Below are 13,393 nucleotides of genomic sequence, written 5' to 3'. Positions count from 1 at the left end.
AAGGTAGAAGGAAAACCAGAAAGAAGAAGACCAAGGATAGAATATCTAGATGCAGTCACGAAGAAGAGATCTTATCGAAGTAAAAAAGAGCTGGATGCAACCAAGAAAAGTTTTAAAATTTCCATGTTGCCACCAACTTATGGTTGAAGTAAACAAGAAGAAGACGATTTTTTCCCTTTGAACTTCGATGAAGTTAAGGGATGAGGTGCTAAGAGGTAAAGTTTGTGTATAAAAATGATGGGAAAAATTGATTTTTGAAAATTTGCAATTTTCGCAAGTGGATATCTCGAAAACTATTAGGAATAGGCAAAGGAATAGAAACAATCTTGTAGGAAATTTTCTCAGCTTTCTTTCTGAACATAATATGTTTTCTCGCCATGACGCACCGTTTTCGAGATTTAAGCGAAAATCCGAAAAAGTTATCTTCCTCTCCCCCTCCTACCTCCCGCTCACCTCGTAGGATCGGGGACTTTTAGTATGTTTTCCTACTAACTACTCCAAACACAGACATGAAGTCAAAAATTTTGTTCCCGACCATGTCCTCTACACCCCCCTTTTGAGCGTTCATTGACGGGACTATATAGATTTAGAAAATAATGTCTGTTAACCATATCATAGTGATAAGTAAGAATAGGTATAACATCTTAAATCATATGTACAAAATACTAATAATTTTCTTTTTAATAAATATTTTTAATGTCTTGAAATAGCTTTTATTACATTAACAACTTACGAAAGATTATTGTTTTAAATTACAAACTCAAGCATTTCCTATTGAAGATTATTCAGGAAAGAGTTCATCAAATGGTATTCTCGATAGTACTCTCTTTGCAATATCAAAGAAAACGGCTTGGTACATCTCTATCCAAACCCATTTATATTCTTTGTACAAAGCATCCATATTTGAGTTCAATATAAAATTTACAAATTCTTCTCCTGTAAAGAAAATAGCAAAATATTAGCTGCACAAATTAACAAATTTTTACTTGGGTCAGTAATTTTTACTTAAGCCCTTTGTCGTTCTCAAAACTATACAGAACTAATTCTACATTTTAAAATGTCATTTGACGCTCTTTAATCTCGAGAATCCCAGGATGTCATGCTCCAAAAGCGTATACTTTATCCATTAAATCAGAGAGAAATGCTTAAAAAGTTTAATCGCAAACAACGTAGGCTGTGAAAAAATACTATAGATTCTCTTTTGCTATCATTTACGTATATGCTCTCAATTAAATAGCTACCACATTCAATTGAATACTATGCCTTTGTTAGTGAAAAAATAATCAAAATTAGGATAGTTTTTTAAAAATTTAAGATGACGATAGTAATTTAATAGAAGTGATTTCCCGAAAGGTAACTTCCACAAAATATTCTGAAAGTTGTAGCAAACGACAAAACATACATTTTATAAGGAATAGATAATAAATTAACTCCACGTAGTGTGCGTAAGTTTTCTAGTTTTCGCTTCATACCTTATAATTTTGGAAACGTACACTGTTTGACATTATGTGAAAATTCAATATGAAACGAGTGATTGCTTAAATATTTTCTCTTGTTCCATGCTGCTACTGCCAATGTACAATAAGAATGACTAGTGATACTGTGCAGTGCTGAAGCACGCTGTCTTCCTTTTTCACCCTCATACTAATTTCAACCAAGAATTATACGACCAAATCTCTAATTTCAAGCAAAACACACATTATATTTTACAAAACCTTCGAGTGTTGTTATGGAATTCTCACAGAAATATATTATTTACAGAAGAGGAGTGTGTGTGTGTTGATGTGGGACGGAGAAGTGACTGCTGATTTTCAGTCTCCCGCCGTCGAGTAATTTTGAAATCAAGTAGTGAAGATGATTGTGAAGTCTCAAGAAATATATGCATACTGCATCAATTTGTTTCATGACAATTATCGTAGAACTTATTTCTTTAAGTCGAAATGGGTATTAGTCTTAGAAAATTAAATATCTTTTACTAACGTTATAATGAAAGTTTTTCTAAAAGAAATTGAGCGGGTTCAACCTTTCGTGACCTTACGTCCATCATAGAAGATAATTCCGGAGGCTTTAAGAAAACGTTCAGCTCCTTTTGAACATTTAACCCGCTTTTAAAATAAAATTTTCGTGGAACATATTTTTTTTTTTTTTTTTTTAATTGAGGAGGGAAAAATTCAGAATTTCATTATTGCCAAGTTTAACTCCAAGCTCTGGGGAAACCCATTAAAAACTGTACAATACATTTGGTCGAAGTTGAATAACTTTTGCGTAGATGATCCTGCAAACTTATTTTGCACACAAATGTTCAAACGTGAAACAGGGGTTGATTTTAGCCCCTTTGAACGACTTTTTCTTCATGGATTAAAACCTCAAACAATGATTATTTGTGTGTGTTGAAGGAAGACAAATACATAGTTTCGTTAAAATTGGGCAAGTTTTATGAGAGTTATCGTGGAAGCAATGGGCGGACAGAATGGCAATATATAGGCGCACAGATGACATTCAAATAGAATGATAGAAACTTCGTTACCCAACGCTTTTATTGGGAGTTAGTTCTGAGAGCAGAATAGATGAGTGATTTCTTTCGATATTCTTATCCTGTAGAAAAGCCTTCTTCTTACGCAGTAGACCATTTTCTCTTCACTGGGCTGTTGAGGGACCTACAAACTGATCTTGGGAAATTTATGGTGTTTGTGAAAATTATTTTCACAATGCAATGAGAGAATCCTATAAAATTACTGATATCCTAAACAGTTAATTTTCTGTCCCTCATGACCGGAACTTCAATAGAAGTACTTTTTCTGAAGTGGTTGTAAGATTGGCTTGACAGATTTTCAATTGATCCCCCAACCTGTACAAAGCATCGTCAGCAACGTTAGTGTCCCTAGAAACATCGTTCAACTGGTGATAGATATCGGTATCTTTTTCACAATATTGAGAAAATATTTTTATTAGACACCTTTATATTGAAGTTGGCCAATTCAAGTCAGTATCAAGAAAGGTCTTCTTTCGCAGGTGAACACATTAAAGCAGAACACAACTAAACGCTTGAAGCTGAAAGTTTGGAATTTGGCAGTTACGCCTTAAAGGATAAAGTTAATTCATGTGTAATTATATTAATCTACCCTTATTACTTGTTGAACCATGGTAAAACAATATGCACTTTCGACATACACCTTGTAAATATACAACTTTTCAGGACTAACCAACTAGAATCAGGTGCATCAACATTAATCAAATCATGTTTAAATACCTTAAGCCCTGCGAACAAGACAGGTATCATCTTGCTAGATGACAGTATACACTCATCATGAATACTGAAGAAATTGCAATATCTGGTGACTGGAAAAGTCCAAATAAACATGTTGGTATACATTCATTTGTGTGGGTGGATTCAAGTAATAGTATGAAAAATAACTTTACATATACATCATAGAACCTCTTCCAGGAATGAACTATATTCTTAAGTTACTATAAGTGAAATTCTTTATTGACGTGCTTCCAGACGTCTTGGTTTTGTCGGAACAGTCCAGAATTTACATAATCTGCCTCCCACCACAAACTTGTTCAAAATTCCAAATGTCCTAATTTTGATCCAAATTGTTTAAGTTCATATTATACATATTATATAGTAAAAATGCCGCTTTTATTACTCGTTCATACTCAGCTAATAGGAATAATCCACTCTCTGTTACTCATGTTTGCTGGGTGTTGACCTATGATTTAATTAATTTTGATATTTTAGCGAAAGACAAGTGAAAGTGTCTATGTTGTACATTTTCATAGATTTTTTAGTGTAATTTTTTACATGGGCACTTTAATTTTTAATCTATGGTCCTTATTTATTGAACTTTTGGTGCACTAGATGCATTGCACAAGTGTATACTTAAAAATAAACGCTGCTCGTCGGACGGCATCACACATTTCTAAACCGCTACAGTTTAATGCGTGTGTTCTTAAAATAATTGAAGACTTGGAGCTCAATGTGCCACAAAGGACCTCTTTTGTGGTACCGTAACTGACCATACAATACATTCCACGAGGATTCTTCTCAATGCTCTTCTAGAAATTACTTGGTATTGATGTGTATTCACGGACTGCAATGATTCCTGCTGGATTTGAAAAAAAAGAAGTCTTCCGTACCCATACCAAAACTCGTCGGAATTTCTTCGGTTAGGATATAGTGATCATAGTTGTGTCGCAGTTTTACGTCCACACTCTCGTATTAGACCATTCCTTTAGACCCTTTGGAGAGACTTTGATACCGCAAATCGAGCAGGTTCATTCATTGTTTGCTCAAACTTCCCTTTCTGTGATTCTGTCAGATCTTTGCTTAAACCGATTCTTTTCATATTGTTTCCAGAGCAACAAAGAAGACACTCACTCTAGTTAACTGCAATAGTCATGCTTTAGCAGCGAAGGATGATTTTGTGACATGTTTCCAAAAAAATAACCACTTTTTACTACAGAAATGGACTAATGCTAGTTGTAGGTAGAGCGACTGGTGTCTTTTCCAGTAGTCATACGAATTCAGCTAACAAATTTCAGATACTAGTTGGCAGCAAGTAGTTAAAGTAAGATTATGAATATTGGACCATTTTAAGGTAAAATCTGTTAATTCAATATAGGATGGTGTTATTTAAGAATCTTAGTTACGTAGGTAAACACAAGTGCATGTGTAAACACAAACACCGTTTTAAAAAGTATCTTTCATTACTATGAAATTATAATGCAAAACTAATTTCTAAAGACCACCTAGCACATATTGGTGAGTATGCGTATTACTGTATTTTCCTCTATCCATGTGTCCATTTTCATGAAGGCAATTGCTTCCTAATATACACACCACGGGAGCCCTCCAGCTTTGTCTTGCCCTGAATTTCAGTAGATCTAGTGTTAGCTTGTAGTCATTACCTACCATAATCTTGCTTTTCTCAAGTGTAATTGTTTTAATACCATATAAGTTTACAGGCATAAGCGTACTCTTTACGAAATTTAAATACGAGCCATATTTACATGGGACACAGTTGGAAGAATCCAAGAAAAGTAATATTCTAAGAGGCATTAAGAGATAATTAGAGAAAGGATTCTATGTTTTGAGAATTACATGCTATGCCGCTCTCGACTTTGCGTATTCCAAGTCTGGTGCCAGTATTTGCCAATAAAAGAAAAGTATAGAAGGGATAATGATACTATTTCTATGACAAAATGTGTCTTCACTGTTATATAAATTGTTCCCATATCCTTAATGTGTAAGCTTTTTGCCTAAAGAACGTGAAAAATGTCTTACATACTGGAATAAATCACTCACAATACTTCCAAATATTTACTTACCTGCTCCACCTCCAAACAGATTCTCTAGATAAACATATTTATCTTGTTCATCAGTGTCAACTGAGACTTTTGTCACGTTCATATACTTCAATCCATCCTTGAGCATTGGCTCACCACTAATGCTGATGTAAAATCGAGAATTCTCTGTGAAACAAAAATAACTGCAAATTAATTTTCTAGAACTAACATCGCAGTTCTTTGTAAGTAAATATTTATTATTGTTATTTCACCCTTGGTACCAGTACGGGTTACAATGACAATTATTATATATTTAAAACACAGTTCTGGCTATAAGATTTATTGTAAATGAATCTTATATTTTCGTTAAAATAAATATCTATTTTTCAAGTATGTAGATTTTGTTATCTCCTTGCTTACATAATATATTCTTTATATAACAATTTATTTTATTCATTTTTTATTTAACAACATAGAAATATCAGATATATTTCTAAGAGTACACATGAAACTAATGTATCTCGTTCAGCAATCTAATTTTTTGTATATTATTTCACCGCATGTTTTCAAGATAATTAAATTCCCGAAATTATTAAAAATCACTTAAAATATGAAGAATGGGATTTTAACTACAGTTACGCTCTGCTGACAAAGGAGACTATTATTATTATTATTATTATTATTATTATTATTATTATTATTATTATTATTATCATTATCATTATTATTATTATTATTATTATTATTATTATTATTATTATTATTATTATTATTATTACTGACTAGCTGAAATGACTGCTCTTCACACAGGGAGAATAGGTTTATGAAACATATTTTAATTCTCCTTAAGATATGCATTTTAATGACTGTGAAATGCTAAAACTCATTAGATAATCTATTTTTCGCAAGCCATGGAACGCATAAACACGGTAATATCTACTACAAATCCAATGTCCTAACATTGTGAATTAGAAGCTCCTTACCCTTTAACAGCCTTCCTCATTGGACGAGTTTCTAGCACACATTTCTCGGTGCACTTGGTCTCTGGTTCGATTCCCGATGGGAGATCCTTAATATTTGCACTTGTTGGGTGTTCGGATTGAACTTTAAGCTTTAAATTCACTTTTGATATGTATAGATTGAAAAATGTAGTAATAAACTGTTCTGACTTCAGAAGTCTGTATCGCAACAGTATTCGAGTTCCATAGCCCATATTGGAATGTGAGGCAATGAACTGTGCCAAGTTGCAACGACTGTGTTAGTCAGTCAAAAGCATCAATGTCGTGGAGGAGAAAGGTGGAAGCACCGTAACAATATGTTTCGAAAAGACGAAACAATGTGTGTAGATCAAAATTCAAATGGCACGTGAGTGCAGTGCACACAAATGTTTTCAGGAACTTCAATACGACTCCTTTTGGCCAAAATGAAGGAGCCATTTGACCGAAAGCACCATGACTCAAAAGAAGCCACCATTAGTGTCATATGATTATCCCTACAGAACATCGACAAAGGTTGACGTTCACGGTGTACAAGTCCTATTACAGTTGTGGCAGAAGGCGATTGAGATGGAAGACAATTATAGTGAAGAACTGTAACAACTGTTCTTCTGTGCGTAAAACCAAGCACGAATTATATCAAGGTTGCTAGTACTTTTTATCACCTCTTGTGCCATTGATACTGAAAATGTATGCTAAACCCCAATCCAAGCAACCAACCAAATTCCACGTTAACACTTAGTAGCAATGAGTACCATACTTTATCAGTGTGATCTTCAAACAGATTATTATAAATCGGAAGCCATACAGAAAAAAACTATTTTAGGTGATATTTCCACTAAAATTTATTTAGTTAATGTAATTGTTTGCAATTTAACCTGTTTTAAATTCTTCTTTGTACTACCCTTTCTGGCAATTTGTAAAACAATCAAGAAAATGTGTTTGTCCAGATACATACTTTCTAAAAATAAATTAAATAAATAATATTAATAAATTATTTTAAAGTACTTACTTATGTTCACATGTGCAACACCATCACCTGTGAGATACAAAAACAAAAATGTTCCATTCACTTTGTAGAGTGTCGTACATCTAAAGTATGGAATGTAAAAATTAAATACAAAATTCATGTTCTTCGGATCTACCCTGAAAAAAATCAATAAAAATTAATAGTAAGTTATATGTCAATTATATTTGGCAATAACCAAATTAATTTCGATTTACAAAAACAGACCTGAACTACTAAAACATTTCTTTCATCAAATGTCATTTTGAGATAGAGTAATCCCACCATCCTATAGTATAACCTCCTTTCCGGTATCAGAAGGAAATCAATTACAGGGACAATATACAATTTGGGCACAAAGTTGCATTCCTCAATATCTGAAGAAATTTGTTTGGAGAAGTGACTTTACGCCCACCCTGTAACTCATTTGATCTTAAACAAACTTTTTATAAATGTAGAATTTAAGTTGCTTAATACTATGTCAAAATTCATCCTCTGAAGAACTTTGGTTGTTGTGCTATGGGGCATCAAACTAAGGGTTTTCACTTTGCTTAATTTTCGCATAAAATACCAATACTACGGTAGTATACACGACGTGAAAAAATTGCTTTCTATGGCATGATATTTCCTCAATTAATATTGAAACCAGAGGAAGTTTAGTAGATTTCAATAGAAGGAGATTACAATAGAGATAAAAACATAAAACGTTTCATATATTCTACTGAAAGGTCAAAAGACTTGTGAGAGCGTTGCTCCAACTTCTTTAACCCCCTCAAAAAATAAATAAATAGAAGATTTTTCTGTGTCTGCAAAAAGTATGTTATATCCTCGTTGTCACAGCTAAATATCTATACTTTCAAAACCTTTTAAGCTAGGGAACAATAATAATTAGAGGGCGCAAGATCTAGAAAGTAAGATGAGTGGGTAATGCACTGAAACCCCGGGCTCTTCAGAAAACTCAATATCCTTCCAGCCCTGCCAACGGGAGCATTGTACAGCAGAAACAACATACCTCTTCTCAAATTTATCCGGGATTTTTCTTTAATAGCGTTCTTCAACTTAGCGGGAGACCGCAGTATAATTTCTTTCTTTGGAAGCCAGTCTCAAAAATATTCACAACATTGAGGCAAACACCGTGCCTACGGACCTCTGTACTTTTAGTTTCTTTAGCCTTGGAAATCCTGGGTGGCGCCACTCGCATGATTGCTGCTTGTTCTCAGGATCAAAGTAGTGGAACCAGCTTTCATTTTGAGTAGTAAGCCGATTTTTTAAAAGTAAAATCGTCAATAAAATTCTCAAAATACTGGAAAATGAACAAAGGATGCCATATGTTTGGATTTTTCATTGACTTGAAACGTTTGAGCACCCACTTCAAGGAAAGATATGCATGTCCAACTCATCATGAATTAATGACCAGACACGTTGCATAAACCCGATCATAACCCGCATTGACAACGGTCGAGAGATCTCCCCACCGTGTCAACCAGAGTACCAATAATAATGACCAGCAAGAAATCGGAACTTGGGAACTCCTTCTCCTACTCCCAAATTATCGTGTCTGTTCGCATTTTCGGTGTAGCTCTACTGTGCTAGAGGAATTCCTGTATTCCTTGAACGATTCTACTGGGAACAGGGAGGAAGGCTAGCTAGTTATGACTTAACAGCGATTACAGAAAAATACCGACCCAAGGAATCTAGGTAAATGTTTCCAAATGCAGTGGAAGGGAGGAAGTTCAAGAAGAGCTGTTCTCTAACCCACATGGTGACCTGACACGTGTCATTTTGTTCTGGATGAGATATGAGAATACAGTGTTTCGACGTGCTTGTGGTACATTTATGAAGAAGGCAGTATCTATTAAACAAGAGAAGTAGGTTAGGTTGGGAATAACTCCCCGAGATCACCTGATGCTGCTGAGTGTGGTCATACCGTGATTTTGATAGTGGGATGTTAACTTGTCTTACAACGCTCGGGCATTATGCCAGCAGATAATCAAGGACTTGGTTTGCTAGCAGGACCAACTCAACCAGTAGGATAAATTAATAAGCATTAAGAAATTCGTGCACAAATTGATAGCCGTGCCGTGGGCGTATCTTACTCCCTGAGTGTAAGTTGGGGGTTATTCGCTTAAAGCAAAAACCGGGCCCGAAGGTCTTGAGGATGCATTTCGTATACGAGGACTACACAGTCCAGTGATCGAGGAATTGCAGACCGTATAGTAAAAGGTGCCAATCCATAATGTAAACCGACAAGCTGAAGCTCGTTTTTTGTGGCAGGTGAAAACGTGGCAGTAGACCACTTCATCTCTAATGTGTAAAATCTCAGCTATCGGTTGAAGTGAAATTCGTTGTCTCTTAATCAAAATCTGGTCATGAGCCTGATCCACGTTTTTCAGAATTGACACTGACATTGTTCTCTTATACCTTTTACCATTTACGTTGAAGAAAACTCCACTTTTAAATTTCGAGAACTATCTCTTCCCAAATGGAGTATGAAGCAATTTGTGTAGCATGCAACCATGGATTTCTGTCGGCAACTTCTGTTGCAGGAATAAGCGATTTATGCCACTTCGCAACTCCATCTTGATGAATTCCACATTTGACTGTGCCATGGTTCTATCAATGGCCTCTAAAAGCGCTAGTGCTATGATCATCCCAGCTGACACTTAAAGGGTATAACCGGATAAGAGGATGAAAAGTGCCCTTACACGGATTGCTATGATACTTATACCAAAGTTACCTCATATCAAAAGATAAGTTTCATTAGAAAATCAACTTCAAATTCCCTCGAATTTCGAAGTTATTGTTGAAAATTCGAAAATCAAAAAGTTTTCATATCTCGGAAATGACTTGAGTTACAAGGTTGAAATAAAATATGAATATGCTTTTCTCTGAAGGGTCTTACCGAAAACAAGAAACAATGAATTTCGCCCTTCAAATTTCTAGTGCGTCGAAAATATTCAAAATCAAATATATTTGCTTTATGTTTGAGTGGCAACCTTCTATTTTCCAGCATAGAAGCATCAACAACCCACCTATAGTATATTTTGACCATGGTTTGATATTCACTTTTGTGAAAAATGAGGAAAACTGAAGTCAGACATGACTGGAAGATATGCAACCCATGCTATAAATGTTTTGGCCGATACAAATATTATCAGTTGGTCGAGTTTGAATTTCTGATTCTTCATGAATGGTTCTGCGTGGGAACATAACTCTTATAATCGTACCTCTTCCAGAGTTAGCGTGAGAGCTCTAGTGTCATTGTTTTTTATTCTGCCATAGTAGAATACCAATGTTTTAAATCGTGATTTACAGAAAACAACGTTTTTGATTATCCCTGTATATAATGTATACCATTTTATAATGTACAAAATATTATAATGCACGAGATGATGATAATACAAAAATACTCAAAATGTTTTTGCAATGTCTTTTCTGTATTAGAAAATATAACAAGGTAAATGAAGAGCACGGTATTTGGAATCCTCAGTCCTCATCATTATGTGTGTTTATTACTGGAGTGACGATCGGCAACACACAATTTGTTTAAATCCTCTGTAGACCAAACAATCTTAGTAAAGTATCAAGCACGTGAAAGGTAATAAATATTTGAGGTGACATATGAAGATCATCAAACTGTTCGATTTCCATGCGCACATTCACGATAATAGCACTGTAGAGCCTTATACCCTGTTGTATTTGGACCAAAATCAATATAACACCTGTATGTCTTCTTACCAATATGTCGAGACTGTACCTCGAATTTAACAATGTTGGTATTTTCTTTCAGGAAATTGAGATTGATGCTATTATCTTCATTCACCATTGCATGAATTGACTTGATTTTGAGTTTAACATCCCTTTCAGCAGCGACACTATATGAGACGTAGAGCTACTGATTAACGTTTAATTCAAACCACATGAGCTTCCGATTGGGAACCGAACCGAATCTCCCAGGTCAAAAGTGCGTACGTCAACCGCTTAGCCACGAAGAGAGCTCTCGTTCATCACTTCAGCCGAGTAGGAAACTACCTGAGACAACTGACAGGAACATGCAAAAACGATTTTTAGATCTTTTTGTGTCAACTCCGTGAAATTCAGGAAGTCCGCAGATGTGCCTTTTGCGAAAAAGCGTGTATACCTGTCTCAACCGTGCTCTTTTACTTCTGATCCTAATGTGTTTTCTGCGATGTGCTGTCGTTCCATTTGTTGAACATTCTCGACAAGTCCATTGTCAGAATTAAGATGATTTCCAAAATTACTAAGCAAAAATAAAGCTATCCGTCATAAGAATCCAACTTGAGGAAGTAACTTGTTGTCCATTTGGTAACAATACTTGTACAGCGGTGGACACTTCTAAATGGTACACCTTAGCCGTAAATTTCCATATGGCTGTACCATTTAGAAGTGTCCACCGCTGTACAAGAATATCATGAACGGCCTCAACAACTCAGCCAATTTTTTAACATAGAAAAAGTTCGTCTCAGAAATAGTCAATTGCCTGCGTTTAGGTTCGAGTGAAGGCATCAAAACTATAAATCCTCATTCTTCCAAATATTTAGTTGTATCCCGAAAGCAGCGATTCACACAATAAATATCACATTGCGCCATGAGAATCGGTAGCTAGTTTGGACCTTGAAACAGACATTTTGCTATTGTTATGTCATTTGTGATTGCAGTATATGATCCCAGTACATATACAAGATAACCAGTCGTAGTATAAATAGTAAATGGCGCACAAAGAGGCAACTTTTTTTGTCCAGGGTATGATTTTCGTTCATACCCATTATTCAACCCTTTTCCATGTCGAATATATCATCCATCAAAGGTTAATACCAAATGATCAACAGTATTGTGAAATTTCGTTTCTACAATAGCATTTTCAATTGTTATGAGATCTTCTCTTCTCCGAAATTATAGGGCAAAATGATTTTTTTTTCGAAGGACGTCATGACAGATGCACACAAATCCGAAATTTGCTGTTTCCTTTAAAGCCCCAGAATTGTAGCATAACATTATTCGAATTGCCAGTGAGCAGTTTCAGCGGCACTAGCGCTCTCACACAGTTTCTCGAAGAGGTACTATTATGAGAGTTATACTGTCATTTAGAGCCATTCTGACGAGTGAGAAATTCAAATTCGCTGGCGTAATGGCGTATGGCGACATTTATGGCGGAATGTGGATTGCATATCTTTCAGTTGTGTCGACTCCGGTTTTCCTCATTTTACACCAAGTTCCACCGCATCAAACCATGTTCAAAATATATACTTAGGCTGGTGTTGCTTCTATGGTGGAAAATAGGTAGACACTAAAATATAAAGAAAAATATTTGAATTCGAATACTTTCGACGCGCTTTTCACTAGAAATTTGAATGGAGAAAGACATTCTTTCCTGTTTCTGGTTATGCCCTTTAAACAAAGTATGTCCATATTTTGTTTTATTGTCGTAACTTAAGTCGTTTCCGAGATATGCACACTTTTTTTTTTGAATCTTCAACAATAACTTAAAATTCGAAGAAATTTGAAGTTGACTTTGTGGCGAAAGTCATTTTGTGATATGAGGCACCTTTGGTATGAATATCACAGCAATCCGTGCAACGGCACTTTTCACCTCTCATCCGTCTATACCTTTTACAAAAGATCAATGTTCCACATGCGACGAAGGATTTCATGATGACATGTACGGGAAGAATGTATGGCCAAGAACTTATCATCCACCTTGTATTACAATTTTTGCTCTATTGTGATGAACATTCCAACCGGAAATGGTTGGTTGCTACTACTTCTGATCACCTCTAACAACAACTCTACTCGTAATTTTGACTCACCACATCCGGGATAAACTGATGGTCATAAACTAACTATTTCTTTAGATCTTAGTCTCCATAATGGAAGGCAAATTTGTCATGCTGTCTTCCCTAAGTTCCATAGATTGGTGAGACTTGAACCATATGCGTAGTTAGAAAGTAGTGCTACAGTATGATGTAGGAAACAACATAAAGAAGTTCTTAATTAGGAAAACAAAATGACATTATGCAGAGACAATAACGTACACTGAAAGCACTTTAACGTATGAGTTTATGAGCGAGACAACGAAACAATA

The 13,393-nt window shown here is 35.2% G+C and overlaps 1 protein-coding gene across 1 annotated transcript; it reads right to left on the bottom strand.

The window, feature by feature from the left end:
• Positions 1-781: 781 nt before the first annotated feature.
• On the bottom strand, positions 782-12,405 carry LOC145692506 (protein takeout-like). The gene is made up of 4 exons (XM_081767813.1): positions 12,353-12,405; positions 7,297-7,430; positions 5,332-5,475; positions 782-936 (listed from the first exon to the last, which is right to left on the bottom strand). The coding sequence occupies exons 1-4, from the start codon at positions 12,403-12,405 to the stop codon at positions 782-784; spliced, it is 486 nt and encodes a 161-aa protein (XP_081623939.1).
• Positions 12,406-13,393: the final 988 nt, after the last annotated feature.

Source organism: Thermobia domestica, chromosome 8 (assembly GCF_964235325.1).
Source record: "Thermobia domestica chromosome 8, izTheDome1.hap1.1, whole genome shotgun sequence".
In the NCBI taxonomy this organism is placed as follows: domain Eukaryota; kingdom Metazoa; phylum Arthropoda; class Insecta; order Zygentoma; family Lepismatidae; genus Thermobia; species Thermobia domestica.
The sequence above is the reverse complement of the archived record's forward strand: the minus strand, read 5'-3'. Positions and strand labels throughout refer to the sequence as shown.

Bases quoted from the DNA above. Each gene is read 5' to 3' on its own strand.
- LOC145692506 (XM_081767813.1), bottom strand. From the start codon at position 12,405: ATGGCTCTAAATGACAGTATAACTCTCATAATAGTACCTCTTCGAGAA. The intron at 7,431-12,352 runs GTGAGAGCGCTA...GATTTTTTTCAG, and splicing joins GTACCTCTTCGAGAAACTGT to GGTAGATCCGAAGAACATGA. The intron at 937-5,331 runs GTAAGTAAATAT...TTTTCTTTACAG, and splicing joins TCTGTTTGGAGGTGGAGCAG to GAGAAGAATTTGTAAATTTT.